Below are 25481 nucleotides of genomic sequence, written 5' to 3'. Positions count from 1 at the left end.
CACACACACACACACACACACACACACACACACACACACACACACACACACACACACACACACACACACACACACACACACACACACACACACACACACACACACACACACAGGTTTGCCAGGCATTGTCTAACCCTGATGTGTAGTTGGAGATTCCAGGGCTGCATCTAGGTCTGTCTAAGAGCACCAACCAAAACATGACCTCAGTAAAGGGCACTGAGTTGATTCAATCTGGTCTCATGCCAGTGCTTGTTTTTCTCAAACGCTCCCACTTCCCACTATAATCCCAATTCAACCGCTCTGTAAAGCTTTGACCTGATGTGGGATTAGTGACTGATTCTCAGAAAATGTAGATAAACAAGGTGTTTTTCCAGTATCCAAAAATGACAAATGTGCTTCTATTTCTAACCATTCTCTGGGATGATGGAAAATTTGACACCTGTCTCGCTAAGACCGTCATTTGAGCACTGTTCTGTTATCAGGCACCAAATACTTTGTACTCGCCATGCACCGCTGTGCAATGAATACTAAAAAAAAAACACATCTGCAGCAGAATAACTGACAGAGCATGGCAGAATTGGAGGGATTGTTGTTTTTTCATCAAACATTCATAGACCCAGCTGTCATAGAAGATATTTGAAGTTTACAGTAATGTCATTATTTGTGACGCATGAATGTAGAAACGGAGAAACTCTGTCATGTCTTGGGTCCCATGTGACACCATCGTGTCTGTTAGCCTCCTTTTACCCACCTCAGGCCAACAACAAGACTTACTGAACCCTCACAATCACAAGCTGATGCACAGCTCTCCTCTGCAAACACACTCACACACTGTGTTGAAAATACTATTTCACCATTACTGTATAATATATACTGCAATGCTAAATTGCATCCATTACTCACTGAATGTGCATGTGTTTCAGTTTGTGGGTTTTACTGCGTTATCTCAAGTTGATCAACAGAAAATTCATTCATCCCTCTAACTAGTGCTGTTTGTATTATATGCCTGACATATCTCTACAGATTGACTGTTGTCAGATGACTATTAAAACACATCAATAACCCACACTGTTGCACATGGTCACATGTTCCTTCATCACCATGCACACACATGTAGTTTATTTTCTCTCAATCCAACATACGCTGTCCTGTTGCCCCCAATGCTAACTAAAAAGTGTATTATTCCACAGCAGAGAGTATTTCATCTGCTAATTAAAACCATTTTATCGAGCAAGGTTCCAAATATCAGATGATTTTAGCTTTTAACAGCCAAGAATTTCTTTGGGTTTTCACCTGTTTGAAATATATGACATAGAAATAGATCAGACAAATCTTGTGCGGCTCGAGAATATTGTGATAGACCCATTTCACTCATTTCTGACATAGTTTACTATTAATGAAATTTGAGTTATCAAGAGATTAGTCCACAATAAAATGACGCACTAGTTTCAGCTCCCACTGGATATATGTTGTGAGTTAGATGCTGTGATGTCAGTGAAGGGATTCCTTCTTCATTCACATACTGTTTCTCTTTCTCTCTCCCTCTGTGTGTGTGGGTTGGTGTCGGTGTCAGCAGAGAGACCCCTCTGTGCCCCTGTGGAGGTGACTGCAGTACTTTACAGCCTGACAGAACGGACACCTTGGGGAGCTGGCGCACGCACGCACACACACACACACACACACACACACACACACACACACACACACACACACACACACACACACACACACACACACACACACACACACACACTGTGGTCTGATTGTATCTCACTGACTCTTAAAATAATAACAAACACACACAGCATGAGGAATCTTCCCCATGCTGTTCTCCAGACCCGGACGATGGAAATTCATAGCCAACAGAAAGAAACACAAAACTACCTCCTCACTGAGCTCCAAATCAACCTGAGGGTGAAATGTAGACTAAGGGTCTGCCTGACTAAAAACTTGCTGCAGTGAGGACTCACTGGAGGATGCGGCCTTGTGAGTCATTCTGAGAGAACACAGGCTACAGCCCTGGTGTCAGTGCGTCCCTGAAAATGCAGCTCTGTCCCACTCAGAGTATTTCTTCAAACACATCACCCAGGGTGAGTCACTCCTCAGGAGGCATCCCTCCCTGACAGGTTGAAAATGGGATTTAAGCGGGAAGCTTGACTAATACAGCTCTCTCCAAGTTTAGAACGCTGACCTATCAATAAATGTGAATGTGGGTTGTACATTGATTTATAAATGGCGTAAAAATTGTACGCAGACATATTCTATGCGGGAGTATACTGGAGAAGAATTTGAGCTGCTGAACAGCTGTTCAAATCCTATTTAAGAATCAGTTTCGGTCAAAGCAAGGACTACGGAGTCATTGCAATTTCAGGTTGTGCATCCAGAACTCATTGTTCAAACCCACATTACCGTGTTTTTAATTGAAGAGTTTTCAAAAAGGCAGAATCTGTCAGACTGGATATGAGGGAAAATGTGTCTCAAATAATACAACAGAAATGCTTAGAATACTTCAGTTTGATGAAGAAGTGGAGCCATAAATGAATAAATACAGGAATATTCCAAAAATTAAAACATCACATAGCTTCAATAGAGAGTATATCTAACGATGTAGTATATTATAGTATATCTAACAATATACAATTAGATAGTGTGGAATACGATCTCAAAGCCACTTCAGGTTAAACAAAGGGAGACTACTGTATTTTAAGGGGTCATTTTAATGATGGCTTATTGATGACCTGCAGATAAAGCCGTGAATTCATCAGTAACATCACTACCGGGTGTTCCTCTTCCATTTTAACTCCTGACTCATTTGCTACATCAATTAACAGGCTATACAGTGGGAAGCACCATTTTAGTTTGATGATAATCTTTCTCAGCACATCACTACACTTAAATCAAAACATTACACAGCGTGCCACCATTGTGACTGATACTCTAATACAACTCTCTGTAAAAGTAGAACTTCTGATTACTTAAGGTTGCTTAAAGAGTTGGGTATTATATAAATATAATGTAGTTTGTCATTTACTAAAAGATCAGTACTAAATTTCATATTGTCTCATATCACAAGACCACAAATCTGAAGAGAGTGCTTGGTGCAACAGACACATTATAGTTGGTAATCAATAGAAGCATAGATTCAGTAGAGAGCATGTGTTGCATATGGGCATGTTATTTTCACCTAAGATCAAATTTTGAATTAGGTTTAGTTTAGTTTTTAAGGGCTCTGGTTCGTACAGAATTCTTGAATGAACGAGGATAATATGAGTAAATCACTTATGTGGGAATATAGTCGCAGGATGGATCAAAATGTTTAATATGATATATCCAACGTGAGCCTTTAAAATACAATCTACCTGCTAATATCACAGACGTCTGTATGTCTGCCTGTATGTGGAATCATTCATCTTATCGGCTTCTCACTTGGCATGTGTATTTTTAATACACCAATTTGGTGCAATTTGGACAAACAGTACATTCAATATAAGTAAACTTTGGATAAACAGGCGACCAGAGCTCTGTAGCAGGGGCAGTGTGCTAACAGTGTCTTCTTTTTACGCCACTGGATAAAGTACAGCAGTGGTCGTCAACTAAGCCCTTTTGAAAAGATGTGAACTTGGGTCTTGTTGATCGCTTAACAGACCTCTGAAGTAACCAACATGCAAGTTTCCTTATATGAAAAACAATCACTATAGTCAATCGCAATAGTCATTGCAGATAAACCAGGATGGACGTTAAGTAACTTCACTCAACACCAAGATTATATGAAAGCTCTGCACACAACGTTCAGCAAATAAACAATAAAAAGTGAAAGTATCTTATAGAACTGTTTGATGAGGGATCACTAATAACGATACATCATTTTGATGTTGCTCCGGAGCATTAACACAGGACAAGCAAACCAATCCAAACAGGCAGGTAAAGAAAGGGCTCTGCATTAATGATAAAGCATCTTTCACAAAAGACAATTTTGCAATATCACAGTAGGAAAAGCACAGATGCAAAAAAACAGAAATGACCGAATTCCATTTAGCTGCTTCAGCCTTGCTGTGCTGGTGTTTTTAATACTCCGTCACACTGTCATGGCCTCCTAGGACACAGGAGCTGATCAAAGCCATCATTATTCTAACTGGGAACATCTGTTCTTATTATGACGAGTCAAAATGTCTGCTTTGAAAGAGGTCTACTTAAAGATTCCTACATGTGTGTGATTAAACCTCTGCTCAGGTACAAAGTTGGGGGATCCAAGTTGAAGATGTTGTGCTGAAATGAAAACTATGTGCTCATAAAAAGGATATTGAGGTAAGTAATCTGTTGCTGGAACAAAACTCAGAAGTCAGGGAGAAGTCAGTGAAGCAGTTTGTTCACACCAGCACATCCTTGAGAGGAGGTCTAATCAGGTGACGTTCCCCCTTTAAAGGGATAGTCCCTCTTTTTCCAAAATGCATTCAGTGGATTCCTACAGTGACACTTCACACTGCTTTGATCGGACAGTTTGATCGCTTCAGTCTGGACTGTGGTGACATGTCGGTCACACAGGACTAAAGATTGGCGTGAACCTGCTTTGAAACATAACAGTAATGTGTAATTGAAGTTCTCTTCAGTATCACAGCACCTTCTATCTGCATGTTTAGAGTGCAGACTATGTTTAGTTTTTAAAATAAACTGTGCAGTCAAAATTGATTTCCCTATCTTCCTACACACCTCCCTTAACTTTGGGGTGTAGCAGCAGAACAGGATTTTCAGCTCCCTCACTCTATCCCTTCATCCACGGCTCAAAAACTCCCAAACTTCAGAACCAAAACCAAACATTTACAGCTTGTCTGATTCTGTCAAGTGGTGCAATTTGTTTTGGCAATGAAGTGCATGGTAAAAAAAATAAACCAAAACTGAATTTCTGCTTGTTGCAATTCATGTCAGGATTTATGCATCCTATTTCAGGAATGTTGTGGGTTCAGATTTAAACAACACCTGCACTGAAAGCACTGGAAGGTCTCAAAGTGGATTTGTAAAGACACTGCAGGCTCGTATGACTGTATTACAGAACCATTGGGTTAGTGTGACCACAAAATGATTTACCTGTTCATAAACAAACATGCTCATCGGATCGTTAACAGCGGTTTTTGGACCACTGAGCATCTCAGCACCTCCGAGCGACAGAGACTTGAAGGTAACCCCCTCTTATGGCAAAATCACGTCAGCACAAATCACGTTACATAACAGTTCTGCTCCAAGTTTAATCATTTCGAGTCGCTGCATGCGCTGCCAAGGCCGCGCACGGACGCTTGGCGCACATGACTGAGCATGCAGGCCACACAGGGACCGCACTGGCGGAATGTGCAGGTGTCATCGCTCGCTATTGGATTACTGTGGGAATTCCCTACGTCATCGTCTTAATGCATCTCCTTCATAAGGCGCATACATGATGAATCAAAACAGGGAAAAAACTGCGATCACTCGTCCCCTTCGATACAAAAACTACAAGACAGCCACCACACGATGCGCATTGGACGACGCAGCGCTTGTTTAATGACAAACACCCGCTGGTTTTTTGAGAACGATCATGAGAATCCTCATCGGCGTCAGTGCTGGAAGCCATGAACACCTCCACGCTCCCCGCACCCCCTGGGTGGCACGGCTTACCTTTGGCGCAGAGCTGCGGGACGGAGGCAAACGGTGAAGCCCGCTGGTGATGACAGCGCTGCCACCGAAACACCTGCTCCGTGGTTGGTGCGCGGGGATATCACGGTTCAGGTCCTTATCCCTGCAGTCCAAATGAGGCGAGACGGGCGGGGTGCCGCGCTATGGCCCCCTCCTCCTCCTCCTCCTCCTCCTCCTCGCTCTCTCCCTCCCTCTCAGATCCGGAGCAGCTTTGGGCTCGGAGTCACGTATCGAGACGGTATCCCTGTGAAAAGCTGCTGCGCTGCAGAGACACCACGGCCCAGCTCGGCAGCAGCGTGCAGAGGTGTGTGCATCAACTCCGGCAGCACCTCCCCGCGCTCCCCCCGCACAGAGCTCTGCTGCTGCTGCTGCTGCTGCTGCTGCTGCTGCTGCGGGCTGCAGGCGTGAGTCTCACAACATGCATCGCATCCCTCTGCATCGCGCTGCAGTCAGTCAGTCAGTGCCGACGTCCTCCCACCAGTCCCGGCAGATGCACGGAATCTGACTGGGCAGAGCATGCACCCACTGTCAGGCTCAACGAAAAAAAAAAAAAAAAACGTCCTTTACTGGAGGATGGCGTAATGTGGTGTTGCTTATGTGCAGAGAAGTGAGTCTCCCTACTGGAGGGGGGGGGGCTCAGAGGGATTTAGTCACACAGCATCCAGAGCAGTGAGTGTGTTGATAACATACATACACGCTGCATATTAATGTGGGAAAACGCCAGAGTGGGAAGGGGATTCAAGACACGTCCCACGGAGACAGAGAGAAACTGCACTGAATGCATTCAACCTGTGGAACAATGCATCATCCGACGAGAGCTGCGCACACACGCATGTCCTTCACTTCACGTGGTTATTAGATGCTGTAGTATTTTTTAAGAACTGTCCAGTTTCAAGTGCAAAATGACATTATACTATATGAATGGCAGCCATAGCTACTGGTTTGCACATCAACATATATGACTAATATAATAGTGTTCCATATTTAACCCCTTAACTACAGTCAAATCTTGCTTATACGTTGATGCATCTATAATAACTCTTAACTATGAACCGATCCCATATACACATCACTCTGAAAGGGTCCATCCTGCAAAGATGTCATTTCTTTTAAAATGGGTAAATTGCTGAATGCAGTAGAGTCCACATGTCACCGATCCAGCATGAATGACTGTAGTTTTCAGTCAAGGCCTATCAGACAAATCAGCCAGGGCCCCTGCTTCTAAAGCACCACCAGCTGCACCTGTATGAACCCTGCAGGGTCCTGTGGAAACACATTCATTCACTTGTGTTGTCACTTCACTTTCATCTGTCGCAGAACGCGGACTCAGTCAGGTGTTGCAGGGAGACGAGGCCCCCCAGTGGCCGCCAGCAGATCTGCAGCCGCACTCCAAACTTCATCCCAACGGCCAAGAGGTACTTTATCTGAAAGTTATCTGTTCAGTAAAAATGAAACAGCATACGACATGGTGGTATCAGCCTTATAAAAGTGAAATATAACTGGTTATGGATGCTGTGGTCAGGTTAGGTTTAAGACAACAACTAATACAATTCTACCAAGCACTGTGTGAAAAGATATTTAGATTGTGAATAATCAAATATATGAAAGTCCATAAACATTTATCATTAATCAAATACTTAAAAATACAACTGTGCACTTACATTAAATTGACCAATTTCAGGTGCAAGAGTCATCGTGTAAAAGGTTTATTATTACATTTGAATTTGGTATTAATGTTCAGTCATAATTGTTATAAAGGATCCTGATTGGACAAAACAAGTGTAAGATCATTTCTGGGCCAATGCCAATAGATTTTTTTTTTCCTTTAGAACATCTTTATTTGTTATATGTTACTTTGATGACATCGTGTAATTCTTTCAACCTGCCCAGAGGTCTCATTACCTAAGTGCATTAAGGCATATGATTTCATACTCATACCCATAACATGTATATAAGAATGAAAATCAACAATTATTTTCTCAGTTTTATTGTAGCAACAACAGTGCCAAAAAATTGCACAGTTTGCCCATTTACAATAAAATCAGATAAAAATGTAAAATACAAAAACATCAAAGCAATCTGTTTTGACACAATGCTTCAACCTGAGGATTAAATACTCTTCCACACTAGAGCTCCACCAAAAAATAGAAATGAAAACAGTCCCTTGGCTGTGATTTGGGGCCTACATTATACTTTTTGCATCCAACTACCTAGACCAGTATATTAGCATATACCAGAGGACTAAGTGTTCTGCACAACAAAGACCAGCTAGCCAGAGGTTACATGTTTTAAAGTCACTCAAGGCAGAGGCAAAGTAAAGGAAATTGAAAGAGTTACCAGATTTTAAAGCACTTACAGACAGAAGTAACATTTAGTATGATGATTACTTCATATTAACAGATACATCGCTGACATGTTCTGCATTATTTAAAGTAAATGACAGTGAACATTTAGGCAGTTTTCAACAAACTTGGTTATTAAATGTATTGATAGAGTCCAGTGCTTGTCATACTACATCTGCACCTTAACTTAATGCAGGGACATCATGTAATCATGATTATGAGTGGATGATTCAGCTTTGGAATCAACATTTTAAATGAAAAAAAAAGGAAAGTCTGGTCAAAAACTTGATTCTAGAAATGTGTTTGTTCAATCAAGCAAATAAGAGTCCGATATTTGTTCTTATAATTGATTATTATTTTAAAAAGCTGTTTTCACCAACTATCAGTAAAGCATCTTAACAAGACAGTAATAATTAAATTCTTTTTATAAAAATTCTTTTACTGACTGAATTTAAGATGAGACCAATATTTTGCTTGTTAAAATATATAACTTAGTCAGTTTAACACTGTAAAAGTAATGTTATAAAGAAAAAGGTTATGACTTTCATAAATTATTACACGTTTGTTAAACTTGATTTGTTGTAGAGCTGGAGGTGTTTTAATAGAGATATATGACAATAATGTTAAAGCAGAGAAATGTATCACAGCTGTGCTACAACACTTGGCTATAAATATATTGGCTTTAAAATGGCAGTATCTAAAGTTGAGTGTTAGTGAAAAGGAGAATTCTTACTTTAAAATGCAACACATTCCAATTCCATCTTAGACAAGAGTTGGTGAGAAAATGAAAACCCCTAAGTGTACGTCTGAACATCTGAAACGACACTATCACAGTGAACACCGATATAAATCACAATTAAGAAACATAATTCTCGTCGCTAGTATTTTGTTCTACAAAGTAGCATATGCCACCAATTCACAATGAGGCTGACGATGTGCATCTCAAAGCACTAAAACTGCACCAAACAGACAAGCTGATCACTTACACCACTAGTATCGTATAAATTCAAAGACACAGAGACATTCAGTGCAGGTACATTCACAGTGGGAACAACTGTGGTGTCTTTAAAAAGCATGTTGATGTATGATTGTACACTTTGCCTGGAGGTCAACCTTAACTGGTCCCTAATGAACCTGTCATTCGTATCTAGTAAATATAAACTCATACACATCTCAAACAAATCATATTGAGGGGTGTTTTGGTGAGTCAACACATTCACACAGAAACAGTGAAGTACAATGACATTCACTGTAGGCCTTTGTATCATTTAGGCAGTACACTGAAAGGTTAGAAACTGACAGGCAGGTATGAAACAGATGCAGACATGAGGATGCAGACATGAGGATGCAGACATGAGGATGCAGACATGAGGAAGCAGAAAGGCACAGCAGCTGCTTCACTGAGGTGAGACAATGCACGAATAATAAGACACGAGAGGTATAAAATAAATTAAAAGTTAACTCTGAGATGAGACCAAAAAAGTCAATGACTCCATCATAGTTGTTTTCACTTCCGTCTGTTTGTTCGTCAACAAATAATACAAACTGGAGGGATTACCACAAAACTGATATCTATGAGTATGTGCAATTTGGTGCAGCTTGATTGCATTTAAGGGGAGATATGTGCTATACTAAGGGCCATACTATTTTTTCCTCTGCAATTAAATGTCACAGAATGATGAGTTGTCATAACACCTACTTATGACTCTCTGGTCTGTTACAATACATTACACAGACTTAAGAAACTGATTTTATCAACTTTAATGGCAAATTAGCGTCATTCTGACTATAAGTTAACTGGGTTAAAAAGTCATTGGCAAATAAAAACTGAATACAAAGAGCAAAAGAATTGGCCTATTTGCCATTTGAACACACCACACTCCACCCAAAAATCAGCATGATGGTATGAAACACTTGCAGACAACAACTTAAATCCCAAAAAGGTTGGCAGTTTCAAATATCACCTCATCCTCTTAAGTGTATCAAAATCTGTGTGTTCTTTATACACAAGAAATAAAAACATTCAAATGGTCACAAGAGTTTCCTGTTGTGTTAACTTAAAGATGAGCTATACTGTCTAATGTGTGACTGGCATCAGTTTGCAAAATGCCACACAGACAGAGCAGCAGTTTTGGGACGGATTAAGTTGGTAGACTCCCTGGTAATAAATATTCACCTGTGCACCAGCCATTAGCTAAGCACACAAGGTTACACAAGCTGTAAACATGAAACACAAAATCCATTATTATCCCGTAGCAAACTTCCCTTATGCTATAAAGGTTCGTAATTCCCTTTAATTGAAGCGCCTAATCTTCCACTGAACATAAATACAAGGGTTGGAGAAAGTAGATAAGTAGTGCTTTCTAATCATCATCAACATCATACACCTTCTGCACTGTATAAAAATACCAACAAGCACAGGTAATAATAGGAGGCTATCTTGAGCTGTGGTTAAAACATGGCTTGACCATAACATAAAAAAACAAGTAAATATTTAAGAATTGTCTCATTCCAATAGACTACTTTGTCTGTTGAGTACAATTATGTTACCAAAACCTCATCAACTTTTAGGCCCCGTACACATCTTGTATTAACATGTGTTATTTGTGATCACATCACAAGTGGACAGCTCTGAGAGCTTGTGTTCACACCTGGCATGAAAATGTGGCCCAACATGAGTCTCTTGACCGGATCCCACCTCTCTGCTCTATACAAACAAACTGTGTCAGCGCGGGCTTGAGATTTGACCAATTTAAAGGACGTATTGATGATTATGTGATGATGTGTTTATATTGTGGCGGTGGTTAAAAACAAATCAACGAGAAGAGATAAAATGTGTTAAAATCATAGTGAAACTGCAGCAGGTCGGAGGACACCTGATATGGAGGTCCGTCATATGTGGCCCAGGATGGATTTGCCTTCACACTGCTGAAAGAATGTGGACACGCGGCCCAGACCGCCTCCTAATGTGGCCTGGCTTGATCGGATCTATATCCGATCTGAGTGCGTTCACACCTGAACTTAGAGCTGTCCGCTTGAAATTAGATCAGATCACAAAAACCACATGTTGATACCAGATGTGTACGAGGCCGTCGGGTAATAACAGTAAACTGTCCACACATAACTGCCACAGTGGCACAGACTGGGGGAGGTGTGTGACATGGGAGACTTCTGCATCAAATGTTACAGTGGTGCCTAAGTCCTCACCACCCTCTGAACTTCTGAATCGTTTTTAAAAGAAGCGAGATGATGAAACTGTTTCAGAGCAGCAGATTGGGTGTGAGCATGACATGAGTGTGTGTACTGAGAAAAGTAGCGCTGTGAAATGATGTGCACGCACAACAACGTGAGGAATTTAGATCATTGACGTTCTTGGCTGAATTCTTTCAGATAGGAAAATGTCAGTATTAGTTTTTTGTCTATAAAAATCTATCAGGTACTTCTTTAAAATGAGTATTTAAAAGTAAATGAAAGTGGGAGTGACGATAGTGAACTACAACTAAAGCTGCTTTCAGACATGCACTGAACTTGGAGAATCTCCAGACATTCTCCAGAGGGGCTGTATGTGCGAACACAAATGTCCAATTGACAGCCTCTAGACTTTCTCCGAGCCGGACTCTGGTAAAAACTCTGGAGAATGTTCGAATGAGCCAAAGTGAGAAAACAGCAGATCCTCTGCAGGATTCATTGCGAGCACGTGGGTGTGTTGATGACATCTCTAACACAACACACGCGGAAAAGAAAAGAAATATATCAGGATAAAAAAGCGGTGCCATACACGTAGAAGAAGATATCAAGAGAGCTTTCGTGATAAGGGTCGACGCCAGTGTCGATGTAGTGAAAACGAAACATGTCCGCAGAGGAATTCAAACTTTACGTCCTGCCTCTGCTGCACCACCCTTCACCTGACTGCTCTGGAGATTTCTCTGTAGTTGTGAACGCATCTGAGTGGAGAACCTCCTGTCGTGTTGTTCATGTATGAAAGGCAAACTCCGGAGAAAGTTCGGACTCAATTGTGCGGACATTCTTCGGAGTTGACTGCTCTCAGCCAGACCAGCCTTATGAAAATGAGCTACACCTCTATGTTGTAAAGAACATGGAGCAGATCATGATTTCTTCTGAAAAATAGGAGACACACTGGAACCTACACAGGTACATCTCCGGTGCAAATCTAAATTTTCGTGTATCAAAAATGATTATAGGGAATTGTAAACATGATTACTTTGGGCTTTCCTTGTGGAATGAAAGTTAGGGCACCACCACTTGTTTTGTGACAGTGCTGCGACAGTCAGTGGGTTCCAGCTAAACACAACTGTCCTTGCTAAGCAGGAGGCAGTGTGAGAGTTCACAGCATGGCAACTACCGTGACAGAAGCCACTTCAGACACGAGAAACAAGAAAAACAAAACAGCTCATTTTACACTAACACCCTGTTTGAGAGTCTCTAGTATAAGTAGCTTCACTGGTTGTGGAGTTCTTGCTCCTTGAAGGCAGAGCTATAGATATACAGAGTAAGGCAAACTTGGTTTCAGGTCATTCTAATGGAGCCATATTTGCACCAAATGTTCCAAGGCCTTTACATCACCTCATTTTAAAAATACAGAGTAAATGCCATAGAACTTTTCATGCTAACATTGAGCAGGCAGTTCCCCAAGCTATATATGTCTATAGTTCTGCTCCATGGCAGCTTGACACATCAGCCTCAACCAGCCGCAGAGAGTCAGGCTGTAACTTAGAGGAAGGCTTGTAATGGTAGAGACGAAGACTGAAACCAGCCAGATACCGTCAGAGCAGGCAACAAAACGCCAGAGGGACGAGTGTCAGCAACAGGAAGTAGGTGACTCTGTAGAGGTGAAGTGGAGAGAAGGTCACCATTGTGATGGCCAAGGGCAGAGGGAGGCAGGAAGCCAGAGGCAGTAGTTTACTGAAAAGATCAAGATCAAGTTAACATTCAATTGTTACAGGACGAGAAAGACAATAAGGAATGTTTGTGTTGTTGATGGTGTGATCCTACCTGTTGTAAAGTTTCAACGTGTTGCAGTTAATAAGCAGCATGTAAACAGTAACTAGAGGCACAATGTGTGGCCAACAAGGGTCAGGGTCCAACTGGGTGGTATATCTATGGAGAATCACAATGTAGTTTAAACAGATGATATACATTTCTAGTGCCATTCACCTTCTATAAGACCCCACTACCCCATGCACTTGACTTGGTTTTCAGCTTTTTTTTACAAATGAATCAGAGGTGAAGTTTAGCAACACATCCGCACCCTTGCTGCAACATAAGATTTGACAGCAGTATTTGTTAACAATTAAAGAATCCATTTATAAGGCTACATACATAAAATGTGGGATTATCTGGAAATTGCAGATTACTTGATGTAGGTCCAGGGTCCAAACGAATCCAAGAAATCTGGTAAACTAGAGACCACTGTGGTAGTTTTGCTTTAGTACTGTGCATAATAAGCATTTATAAATAAATATGTGGTGCCACTAAGCTTTGTTGGGGTTTAAAAGACAGACTTTGGTGTCTTACATGAAGATACTTCAGCAGTGCAGGTTCTCTTAATGGTCTCTTATATACTTCATTCATGTTATGCTAATACAGTACCTCAGGTTGCGGATCCAGTGGATGAGTGATGGTGTACTGAGCATGACAGGTAGCGTGAAGAGTGCTGATAGGCAGAGGTGGAGCTGTAGATCATCCCTCACCTCCTCCAGTGCACACTCAGACAGCAGGGGGGTGCCGTTACATTCTTTCGACCTGCTCAAGCACTCAACGTTGACTGTGCCGTTCTCAGCTTCTTTGTGCTTCTGGGGCGCCTGGATTGCGACATTGTGGGAGAATCAAAAGACTTTCCCATTTAATACCACAGGGATACAATTGCATTATATGTGTATTCAGTATAATCTTCTGCAAGCTTTTGAACCCGAGCTCTGCATTCACACCATAAGCATCCTCAATACCAACATTAGGTGATATAACTGGTGCTGGTTCATCAAGTGGTGTGATTAGACCAAACAGTACAAGTTAAAAATCTTACCAGATTCAGCATGTGACTCAAAGACCTCTCTGTCATTTGTAGCCGTAGCACCTGAGCATGCAAAGTAAAAAAGAACAAGCAACATAATCTGTAAATATTGTCTGCTTGCAGTATTTGCATGTGCAGTCCCAGTTCATCAAAATCAAATCAAAAAGCCAACACTGGTATTAAAACAACTATTGCTCACAGGTCAGGGGCTCTCCTCTCATTTCACCACATCTTAAAACTCACCCTATAAAGGTGAAGCAAAAAAGCAGCAAAGACTGAAAACGCTCCACAGGAAATCCCGCCGATAACTGTCAGACAGAGGGCGATGAGGAGCTGGGTCCGCAGTCGCAGGGTGCCACAGTCTCTAGAGACAGATGGTCTGCAGGAAAAGAGAAAATGAAAAAAGAGGAGGGATGCCATTAAAGGACAGACGTGCTAACATATTATTCAGCCTAAAGACCACTCAATTACAGTTACAAATCACATACTCAACTGTTCAACTGTCCAGACATACCTGTGTAGTGGCGCCAATATTAATGAGATCAGCCGCATAATTAGACGGAGCAGTGTGCTCCCCCAGTATGCCACAGCTGCCCCCAAAATGTACAGCAGAGGGGACAGGAGGTGGGGCCATTCTTCAACTAGTATCTCGCCATTATGAAACATTGCATCAGGAAAAGATGCAGGCAGAACATCCATGGGGGGGAGGCATAAAATGGACCAGAACTCTTGAAAGCGGCTACAGCTGAGGCAGTGGAGGGAAGAGGAGGATTAGCAAGAAAACATGAAAATATTCAGCTTTTATACTTTTATAACATCCCTTTTAAAGACAGAGGGTTGTGGGATAGATTGGAATCCTTGGAAAAAACCTGGTAACGCTGTCAATGTCTGTTTCCAAGGTGAGGAATAGACTTTCACATTCTTCCAAAGCCTACCTAAGTAAGATGTGCAGAACATAAACGGGCAGGTTGACTTTATGAGGCTGCAGGCCTTTGCCCACCACCTGGCTCATGTCTGCAGCTCGCCTCGACTTCAGGATGGTTGACAGCTGCCCCCCACAGGCCAGCAGCAGAGTTACAGCTGTGTAAACTGGTACCATAGGACCACAGAACCTCAGGATCTGTCAGATAAAAGACACCAGATCAGAATCACTATTTATTCATGACAAATAACTATTGTATGTATAGTTGCCATTTTTGTTTAAAGATGGTTTAACATGATTTATCATCAGATGCCTGGTCTGTTACCCAATCAAACAGAACAAAGACACTTAGTGTGCAATGTAGTACCTGCCCAAGCACCCTGGGCAATGAAGTCCTTATTGAAACCTGAATCAGAAGGAAAAAATAATTAAAAAAAAGGTTTTACATGATAAATTGTCATCAGGATGTGTGAAAGAGAGACTGCAGTTTTCCTACTGCAGATATGAGTAGTACCTTGTACTGGCAGTTGGGGGCAGTGTGAAGCTGAAGGAGGACACCTGATGTGTTGTCTGGGCGACTTGTGTGGAGCATCCCTGAGATCTCAGTAACTGACGGCACACTGGTGAACAGATCACATCAAGTCATAATGGCAATAAGTGTGTCACATAGGAGATGCCTGGAGAATGACACTAACTTAACTAACCTGACTGTGGTTAAAGAGTCCTCTCGAAACCATGGCACCATTATTCTGTACACATTGGACAATCTATCTACAGAACAAATACAGTAATTATGTCACATTTCAGCTCCTGCATTAGAAAAAGTACCTCCATATATATTAAATCAGACTTACCTTTATGTACTTTGCATTGGCTTGCAACATTAATTCTGAATGCCTGATAGACCTAAAGACACAGAGGTGTTCAACATGTGGTGACACAGTAGGAACAGGGATACTGAGGCTGCATTAAGTAATGAAAGCTACCTGGTGAAAGTGATGAAGCTTGATGGTGTGTAGAAGTCCAGAAGAGTTGACCGTAATGTCGCTGAAAGTCAAACCTGCAGAACCAACACAAACAACAACAAACACACTGAGCTTGTGTTTCCACATAGAGCTTTGACAATCAGCCTCATCAGTTAATGGGGACATATTATGCCCCTTTTTCACAATTTGACATACTTCCTTAAGGTCTTAATAAAAATCTGTTTATATTTAGGTCAGATAACTCACCGAAGGACAGGACATGTGGTACTGGGACAGACAGAGTCTGAGATTCTTGTCTTTGCCATTCACACTCCACCGTAAACTGAGGAACAGATCAAATTTGTATGGGTAACATCTTCTGTTTCTGCTTCCTGGACCATTAGATGTATTGACTTAGTCTTTTATACGCTATGAGCAATTTTTTTGAGCTGTTTGAATCTAGATTCAAAGCCTGCTGATGTTAGCATTCAGCTAAAAAAAACTAGCTGGTTAATGTATTAAACATGTGTGATTACTGAGATAAACAATGACAGTTGTGACAGGAAAGTAAAAGATGTGGTTGATTATTCACTTTGCAGTATTTCACCTACCAACTACAACCATAGACTCAGTCCACAAGGACGCCGCTGTGTGCTGAGCTGCAGAATGAATAATAAGAGATGCTCTGCTGCTTTAACTGTCTACCTGCTACCTTACTGACTGTGCTGAATAACTATAGCTGGCTAGATACGTCACTTACACAGCAAAAGTGTGATAACAGGGGAAAATGATGGGTTCACTGTTCATCAGCAATGTATTACACGTAAGTATCAACTTACGATGAAGACACTGCTCGACTCTGCCCCACTGTGTGCTCAGCTGGGATGTGTACTCTGCTACATGTGCTGCAGACAGGGCTCAGAGTATTGCTGGAGCGCCATCTAATGGACAAACTATTTGATGGCACCATTTCTACACCTATACCAATATACTGCATCTGTGTTAGGTTTGCATTTTCAATGACTGTATCATTCATCCAAGATGGTAGTACCTGTTTGCCATTGAGGTTGGAGGCCGAAACAACTAGATGACTAACTGAAGACAAATCACTGAGACTCAAAATCAGGACCTGAGGACAAGAACACACAGTTAGGGGCAAACGATAGCAGCTCAGACTAGTCAGGAGGGCGTCTGAAGGATAATTACCTTGTATGGTGGCAGCAGCTCAGTTCCCACAGATAGATCAACAGCATGTAGACTGCAAATTTCAGTACACAAACGAAGCACAACAGAAACGTCTTCAAACATTACCATAAACAGACTTACATTTTCTCTTGAATAAATGCAGAAAAATCAGGATGGGCAAAAAGACTTTGATTGAAGACATAAGCGGAAAGAAGAGATACTTTTCAATGTTATTCTTACCATGAACCATTCTTGTGCACACAGCCATAAACCCAGCTAGTCATCTCCTGTTGGACAACACTACATCAGAATCACATGTATTTCTTTACTCTTGTGTCTTCATATTTGTTAACAGACGAGAACTAACATGTTCAGTGATACAGGACCAGACATACTGTACCTTTAACTTAAACAACCAGTAATGTCATATTCTATCTGGATTTTCATATAATACACCAATTAGTTTAGTTTCACTGAATGTGTAGCTTTTGGACTTCACTGTACATACAATGGCTTCAGTTTTCACTTTTTGTTGTTATTGATTTAACTGGAAATTGATCAAATTAAAATGTTTGACACTAAATAATCCATAATAAAATGAGAACACCTCATGAAGCCACTGTATGCATTCGTCTGAGATGTGAGTGATAATTCAGAATACTGAAATCAGCTTAGAGAAATAAAGCATTGCAACGCCTGTAGCTCAAAACCAAAAGGGATGAAAACACAACAGTGGTGAAAACTCACCAGGTTGCTGCTCCGGCAGTAGAAATGGCTGTAGGCTTTCCTGCGACTCGACAGGGCAAACATGAAATATTTCACCTGTCCTTCCTGTAGACAGAGAGCAACACTGCACACTACTGGAAATTGCTGTTCTGTCGGTATCAGGGCATTATATCTTAGATCATTTATTAAAAAACCAGGCCATGTATTGCATTGAAAAAAAAAAAATTCTGTAAATTGCAATGGTAAAGCAGTAAATATTACTACATCTGGTACCTTCGGTGTGCTGTAAGCCAGACGCAGTGTGTTCACTTCACTCCACACATCAGGAAAATCTAGAAAAATTGAGACAAAGTGAAAGAACAGGACAATATGTGTTAAGATATTTGATTCTTTACTAATGTAAAACTGCAGTTCACTTTGCTTCATAAAGTAAACAAAAACTCCAAATGTTAAAAATACAGTATAACAATTTGAAGCACATGTAAAGATATGGCTCAGTGACTGTCTAAATTGGGGGTGGGCAATCTACGGCCCTAGGGCCACATCATTTAACATAATTTGTTCCTGCCTGATGTTAGGAATGTTGGTTCTGCTAGATGGCACGCTGCAAATACAACCAACCTTTTCTAATGTAGAGAACAAGAGTCACTCATCTCTTCACCTGACTAGATCTGCATCTTGAATTAAGCAGCAATCCCCAAATTGAGCAGACCAAAGAAGAGAAAATTCAAGTTCCAGGTTTTAAGAAAATCTTATCAAAGGCCATATGTCGGATATGTCTAGATGGCCTGGCTGTATTCAAAGATAAAACATCAGCCAACACTTTTCCACCGTGTACGCAATCTATCATAGCAACTTGTCATCCCATGAAAGGTCGAGCACAGCTTCAAGGCAGCAGCCAATTTACAAGCTCGACATTCTGCAATTCAGGTGTCCAGCACAAAGACAAGTTATCTATTGTCAAATAATTTAGCGAAGCGAGCAAGCCTTTCTCTGAAGGCTTTTTTAAGGAATGTATGGTGGAGACAACAAGTCTCTAAAATAAATTTGATAGATAGATACATTTGAAAACATAAACTTATCATGCAGAACAGTGACTGGCCGTATTGAGCAAATGGACAAAGACAAAAAATGTCACTGATGAACACTTGAGCTCTGTCCTGCGAATAGCCACATCAAATATTACACTGGACTTTGATGCACTTGCGAAAAAGGGTGACCAGCAGCACTGTTCCCATTAAAGAAAGCACACAGGGTGAGTTTATTTTCATTACTTTGGGAGAAACTGATTTCAAATGTAATTTATTGTGTTAGTTAATTTTTTCCTTCATAAACTAGTACTAGTGGCCCATCTAAAATCTAATGTGGCCTTTGGGCCAAAAAGTTTGCCCACCCCTGGTCTAAAAGAACCTGAACAAGATGGTGATCTGATTAAATAAATGACTGTATCTGTTTATTCCAGCCTCTTGATGGAAGTGTTTCTCTGACCTAAGGTTGAGATGGACGCGTCGTGAGTCTCTCCCACCATCCTGACAGGATGTCTGATGAAGTGATGGTTTAGTACGGCTATTTTCTTCTCCTGATTCTCTGTGAACTAATAAGAACACACTGATTAGTTTGACAACAGATAAGGTGAGATATGAGAGATGTGACATTTCATTGGCTTTGATAAATAGGTGATTAGCGTGTTTGCTCTGACCTGTCTGGTTTCAGGATCAATGAGGTCGAAGAATGCCCTGACAGTGGCAAGAACAAGCTCTTTACACCTGGAACACAAAGTAATACACAATGCATACGAATGACCTGAATAATATTTAAATAAATGTTCAGGATAATAGATAGTCTGAACAAACATAATGTCATAGCTTTTACCAAACAATGGAGAGGTGGTCGGTTGACACCCATGTCCGGGGAACTGCAGTTGCCTTGATAAAAATAAGAAGACAGAGTAGTGCAGGGTCATTCTCCTCTAAATTCAGAACTAAATTTGGACCTGCTCCTTTTGTTTGCTCAGTTCTTAATGTCCATGAGAGAGGCTCAGTCATCATACCAATCCAGAAACAGATCTTACCACCAGTGACAACTTATTGGGGTCTCCTGAAGGACACGGCAGGGATGTTAGACCAGACCGGACCTGGTAGTCACGGTAACCGCCCCCAACGGACAGGACTGTGATGTTTCTGAGTTTGTTCGCCTGGTTCACCCATTTCTTTCTCACTGCAGAGTAGAAATCTGAAAACAACAGGAACAAAGATGAGGAAAAACTGTCGCTTATATCCACCACATAGTTTTTATATTACAATCACACGGACCACATTTAAATCTTCACTTTAGGTTCCCTACGGGGGGAACTGTTTACAGACCAACACATTTTACAGATGAGTGTCTCCTCCTAAGTAGGATGGAAACAACTGCTGTCTCTGCATGAAATGAGGACATAACTCAGTGCCAACAGTGTCAATGTACCAGTGACTCAGCATGAGAGTTGTTCTTACCCAGCAGGTATGGGTCCAGGGCCAGTACTGGAGCCAGGTGAGGAGAGGCCTGGGTAATGATCAGGCTGACCAGATTGGTGTTAAAACGGGGCAAAGTGAACAGAGCCCGAGCCACCACTCCTCCCATGGAATGGCCCACAAGCACCACACTCGGGGGAGGGGTCTTCAGATGCTGGCAAATCCAGAAAGGTAGAAGACGGTTAAAAACCATGACCAAAGTAGATAACCGTGATCAATGCACATATCGTGTGAGCGCAAATGATTTGACCTCTTGATCCAAGGTCTCTTAGTTATCTCATGTTGCTTTTAAACCTAATTTCTAAGGGTTTACTTGTGTTAACAAGCATTTATCCCAACCCACCTCTGTTTGCAAATGTTACATGCTCAACCCATGTAATATACTGATGTCTGATTCCCTGTGCTTTAATAGACAATCTTTAAATGGGCTGTACATAGGAGTGTAATATACTGTACTTCATTTAAACTGTGCATCTTGATTGCACTCTCGTAGTGGCGTCTCAGGAATTTGTCTACTTTTTTTCATGACAGCACAACGTGCAGTTTGAAAAGTTTAACTGAATGCCAACACATGTAAATTTAGAGGGTGATGGAAAATGATATGTATCCCTGGCAGTGAAATATAACACCTGCAGCAAAAAGTAACCCTCTCTGACATATAAATAATATTTTAGGTCTAACCTTGTACAGCCTTAGGATGGCCTTAATGCTCTCATGCAGAAAGTGTGTCTGCTGGAGCAAACTGCCACCGTAAAGCGCAACCAGCTCCTCATTGAAGTCCACGGTGAACACATTGAAGTGGAGACCTCCCTCCATGTTTTCAGCCTTCCTGAGGGCCACCGAGCCCAGGGAGCGAGCTACAACAAAAGAGAAGAAGACGTCTGTTGGTGTTGAACAGTAAAAATAATAATAGAAGGCTGTGTGGTTTTACTGATAGCATTAGGTATGAAAAGTTCAGTGAAATCAGATGTGGACTTTGGGATCAATGCTAATGCTAAACAGGTCACCACCATATTTTCAGCATTAATACTACTTTACAATCAATTATTTTATATATATACAGTATATATAGATATATATATATATCAAAAAAAATAAAAAGGAAAACTTGATTGTCACAGTGCAACACCAAGTCAGTTAAATTTCAAGGATATCAATGTGTCCATTTAGGAAGCACAAGTGTTTGTGAATCAATTTCAGCATCAACATCAACAGGTGCAATGGACAATGTTTTTGCATGTGGTGGCCATTTGCTCTCTCCTTATCCTTCCTGACTGATTCTTCTCTAGTTTAGTGTTCTGCTAGTCTTTAATGTCCTTAAACAACCTAAGCATGTCAATTTATTAAGAAAGAAAGTCACCAGTATTTGCCGATTTTAATGTAAATACCGAAACTGTCTTGGGACAATCTTCAATAAAGCTGCAACTGACTTTGTGCACTAACCTTGTTTGTAACTGCCAGCATTTCCAGGCAAGAAGAGCACAGGGGCGCCAGTGAGTTTAAGTGCTCGGGTCTCCTGGGCATATAGACCCTCTCCATAAAGGTAGAGCCCGTACGCTGGGTACAGTCTGGCAACACGCCGAGGCAAGGCCACTCGCTGTGAACAGATTGGAAGTTCCAAACTTACATTAAAACACATACAGTTCATTAACCTTAGCTCAAAGCCATGTTTAAAAATACTTCCATGAGTTAATTACTCCATAGAGCTCATTTAAGATTTACATGAGAAGTAATATGATGGTCAACAACCTCCTGTAAGGTCGTAGATTCTTCATCTGTACCAAGAAAGTCCAGACCTTTAATGGTACATGTACTGTATAATTGTAGGAGTACATCTGCATTTGTTCCATATGAGAAGAATTATGAGATTAGTTGTCACTTTGAAGTTGGAAAAATTTCATAATGGTCCATTCGCCTTAAACACTATCATTCCCCTATAATACAGACAAGAAATAAAACCTGTTCAAAGTATTCAAATGCCCAGATAAATGGTGAGGGTTGCATCAGGAAGGGCATCCGGTGTAATACTTGTGCCAAAACAAACATGCGGATCACAAATAGGAGGGTTAGTGGATATATTGGCAGATGAGGCCGCTGTGGCGACCCCGAAAAGGGAGCAGCCGAGAGATGAAGAAGAAGAAGTTCTGTCAAATGTGTTTTTCACCTCTGCAGTGTTGTCCCCACCTTGATTCAAATATCATACTTGCTATTTGTTTCTAGGTTTTTGTTTTTTCTCCCTGTTAAAATTTTACTTTCTCACGTAACATACTTATTTTATGTTCCATTGTTTTGTTGTAATTTCTATTATTATTGCTGTTAGGCACTACGCCCTTACTCCTGACACACCTTATATTTTCATTTCATTCCCATTTTTCTTTTATCTTTATTTTCACTTATATTCTTTAGACTTAAACTATTTTTTTAGTCTCTGTACTCTACTACATATTGTGTTATGATAATCTGGATCAAGCAGGCACAAGAATTTCCCTCGGGATTAATAAAGTCTGATCTTATATTATTTGTGAAAATGGGCTAGACAAATAAATTCTGATTGATCATGATTTGCTCTCTGCCCTGCTGCCATCACCAACACCAACACTGACTGTACAGACCATGTCCATCAACCACACACACAAGGCCAGAGATCATTTTCTAGATACGTGGGGCTCTTTTTCTCCCCCTCATGATCTCCTGTGGGGAGTCAGACTGATACAGTGCCCTGCTTCCATCTGTGAAACAGAGGACATGGAATCACTGATCTAAACAAACACACGTCCGTATCTGCCGGGTGACCTGCTGAGAGGATTGAAAGATCGGGATCTGATCCATGGCTTTTAACCTGGCTAGTTTGGGCTAATCTACTCAGCGTGTAGCAAACAACAGGTGCAGGTGTAAACAGAAACCTGTCCGTCAGGTGACGTTAGCAGCTCTCAATCCAGGAAGTAGCTTTGAACGCATCTTTTACAGTGACAATGTATTTCGTCTGTTCAGAGTGGAGCTAAAAGAACAACGGAGCCACTCAGCCAGCTGTGTTCTCCACGAGCTCCCATTCGGCCTGTTCTCGCAGTGGTGTGAGGTACAAACCAGCGCCTGTGCACTCACCCTGTACTCTGGGTATTCAAACATGTAGGTCATACTGCATCTGTTCTCCTCGAAGCCAGTCAGCAGCTCTCGCAGGCCGACCGCCAGGAGCCCCAGCGCGACCCCGTATACGACCACAGAGGCGACTTTCATGGTTCGCTCCTTCCTCCGGCTTTCACATCTCATTCAGCCTTCATGCTCCCAGCACGTCTGACTGTCTGTCTGTCTGACTGTCTGTCTGTCTGTCTGTCTGACTGACTGACACGCTCACCGGCTCAACCCCACAACAGGAACTACTCGTTGAACAATCCGTGCTGATTGGCAGGTAGCCCGGCCAATGGGAGGAGAGAACCGAGCAAAGTGACCAATAGGAGAGCGATCAGTGAGTGACGCGTCACGTTCAAGGAAATGATAAATGTAAATTTAATTGCTTTAATTTATGTTCTTTATTCTTTCTTTTTTCCAAAGAGACACAAACTGCAAAACAGTTTTATTTAAAGGGATAGTTCACCCACATATTAAAATTCACTCACTATCTACTCACCACTGTTTCTGAGGGGTGGGTGAAAGTGTTTGAGTCCGCAAAACACTTTTGGAGTTTCAGGGTGTAGGAATGTAGAAAAACAACACGATACACATAAAATGCCACCATACTGCTCCTGTGGTGTCGTCCGAGTGTCCGTAAACCCCAACATTCAAATTCGACATGTTGCAATAATCATGTTGGTTGTATTGTTTTCACATTTAGAACATTTACAGTGAGTAAATTATCAGAGAATTGATAATGAAAGTACAAGGTAAAATATGAACTATTGTTTTTTTTATTTTCTACAAAAAGTTATAAGTGAGTGTTGGAGGAAGTGAAGCTCTCTCTGAAGCCAGAGCATGGTGCAGATGGGGGAAGAGGCCAGTCTTTGTAAGGGGGATACCATGAGTTTTAAACGTGAAACACCAACCAGGGAATTTGTACTTCCACAAATGGGTTCGCTTTTAAGAGTAGAATTAAGACTTTCCTCTTTGATAGAGTTTATAGTTAGGGCTGGCTCAGGTCAGCCCTTAGTTATGCTCCTATAGGATTAGACTGCCATGCTTAATTTATTAGACCTACACATAACACTGTGCTAATCTATTTCAACTTTGATGTCATAATGTTCTAATTTCATTCAGTTGTGTGTGGTGAATTCATTAAACTTTGATTTCACAATGTCTTAAACTTATTCAACTTAGATGTCAAAATGTGCTAAATCTATTCAACTGTGCCTTCCCCAAGGGTGTCAGCATTGTTTCACCTTAATTACTTTCCATTGTTAAAACAGGAGAAGATGATGTCTGGCGCTGAATGAATCTACCTCTCACCCTCATAGGACAAATTGCAACTGTCAAAATTAAAATACACCCACACATTAATTATATTTTCTCAATGCTACCCATCACACCAACAAATACGCACATTGTTCAAATCTATTGACTCTCTCATTACACATTTCTATTGGAAAAATAAAAAAGACAAAATCAAACTATCCATTCTACAAAAAAGCTAATCTCTTGGCAGACTTGTCATCCCAAACTCCTACTTCTACTATATTGCGCATCAGTTACAATACCTCACTAAATGGATCCATCAAACCAGCCACAATATCACCTGGAAAGACCTGGAACCATATTTTTGTAAAAAATGTCACTCTCAGATTTACCTTTCCTCAGCACAACTGTTAACATCCCTTCTTTAAAATAACTACCATCTCAACAACTCTGACAGCCTGGTGGAAAGTCATTAACATATTTAACTCCACCCCGGCACCATGTAAATACATTCCATTTGACAAAGCCTTCAAACTCTGCACCATTCCTATTTACTAACCGCTCTAACCCAAACAGCCATGACACATCTCCACCATCTTTTCCACAACAATCAATTCATAGAATTCAAAGACCTTACACAGAAACACGGACTTGGCAGACACCAATTTCTGGAATACCTACAACAGAAATCTATAATTAAAAATACAAATAAATACAACTTGAACTTTCCAAAATAATAAATGACATATA

At 41.1% G+C, this 25481-nt stretch overlaps 2 protein-coding genes across 7 annotated transcripts in view; both read right to left on the bottom strand.

Moving 5' to 3' along the window:
* Nucleotides 1-6246, bottom strand: part of hecw2a (HECT, C2 and WW domain containing E3 ubiquitin protein ligase 2a) — a 34563-nt gene extending 28317 nt beyond the window's left edge. For 3 of the 6 annotated variants that reach the window (XM_069532675.1, XM_069532676.1, XM_069532677.1), the window contains exon 1: nt 5647-6246. The gene's annotated coding sequence lies outside the window, so the exon portion shown is untranslated. The remainder of the gene's footprint in view (nt 1-5646) is intronic. The other 3 variants (XM_069532678.1, XM_069532679.1, XM_020099586.2) reach the window with 3 other exon arrangements.
* Nucleotides 6247-7635: 1389 nt separating this feature from the next.
* On the bottom strand, nt 7636-23723 carry pgap1 (post-GPI attachment to proteins inositol deacylase 1). The gene is made up of 26 exons (XM_020099728.2): nt 23451-23723; nt 21792-21945; nt 21030-21205; nt 20331-20502; nt 19907-20067; nt 19708-19760; nt 19535-19601; nt 19324-19429; nt 18109-18167; nt 17857-17940; nt 17350-17396; nt 17131-17182; nt 16976-17053; nt 16192-16267; nt 15946-16019; nt 15814-15865; nt 15664-15730; nt 15474-15579; nt 15327-15365; nt 14973-15157; nt 14552-14782; nt 14281-14416; nt 14050-14100; nt 13617-13828; nt 13020-13124; nt 7636-12929 (listed from the first exon to the last, which is right to left on the bottom strand). Exons 1-26 carry the CDS (start codon nt 23613-23615, stop codon nt 12791-12793), a joined length of 2847 nt encoding a protein of 948 aa, XP_019955287.2. The 5' UTR covers nt 23616-23723; the 3' UTR covers nt 7636-12790.
* Between the last annotated feature and the right edge of the window lie 1758 nt (nt 23724-25481).

The sequence above is a fragment of the Paralichthys olivaceus genome, chromosome 10 (assembly GCF_024713975.1).
Source record: "Paralichthys olivaceus isolate ysfri-2021 chromosome 10, ASM2471397v2, whole genome shotgun sequence".
In the NCBI taxonomy this organism is placed as follows: domain Eukaryota; kingdom Metazoa; phylum Chordata; class Actinopteri; order Pleuronectiformes; family Paralichthyidae; genus Paralichthys; species Paralichthys olivaceus.
This window is presented reverse-complemented; position numbering and strand designations above follow the sequence as displayed.

Coding starts and splice junctions, on each gene's coding strand:
- pgap1 (XM_020099728.2), bottom strand. CDS start 23,615: ATGAGATGTGAAAGCCGGAGGAAGGAGCGAACCATGAAAGTCGCCTCT. Junction 14,417..14,551: donor ATATTGGCGCCACTACACAG/GTATGTCTGGAC, acceptor CTTTTCCTGCAG/ACCATCTGTCTCTAGAGACT. Junction 13,125..13,616: donor CACTGGATCCGCAACCTGAG/GTACTGTATTAG, acceptor GATTCTCCATAG/ATATACCACCCAGTTGGACC.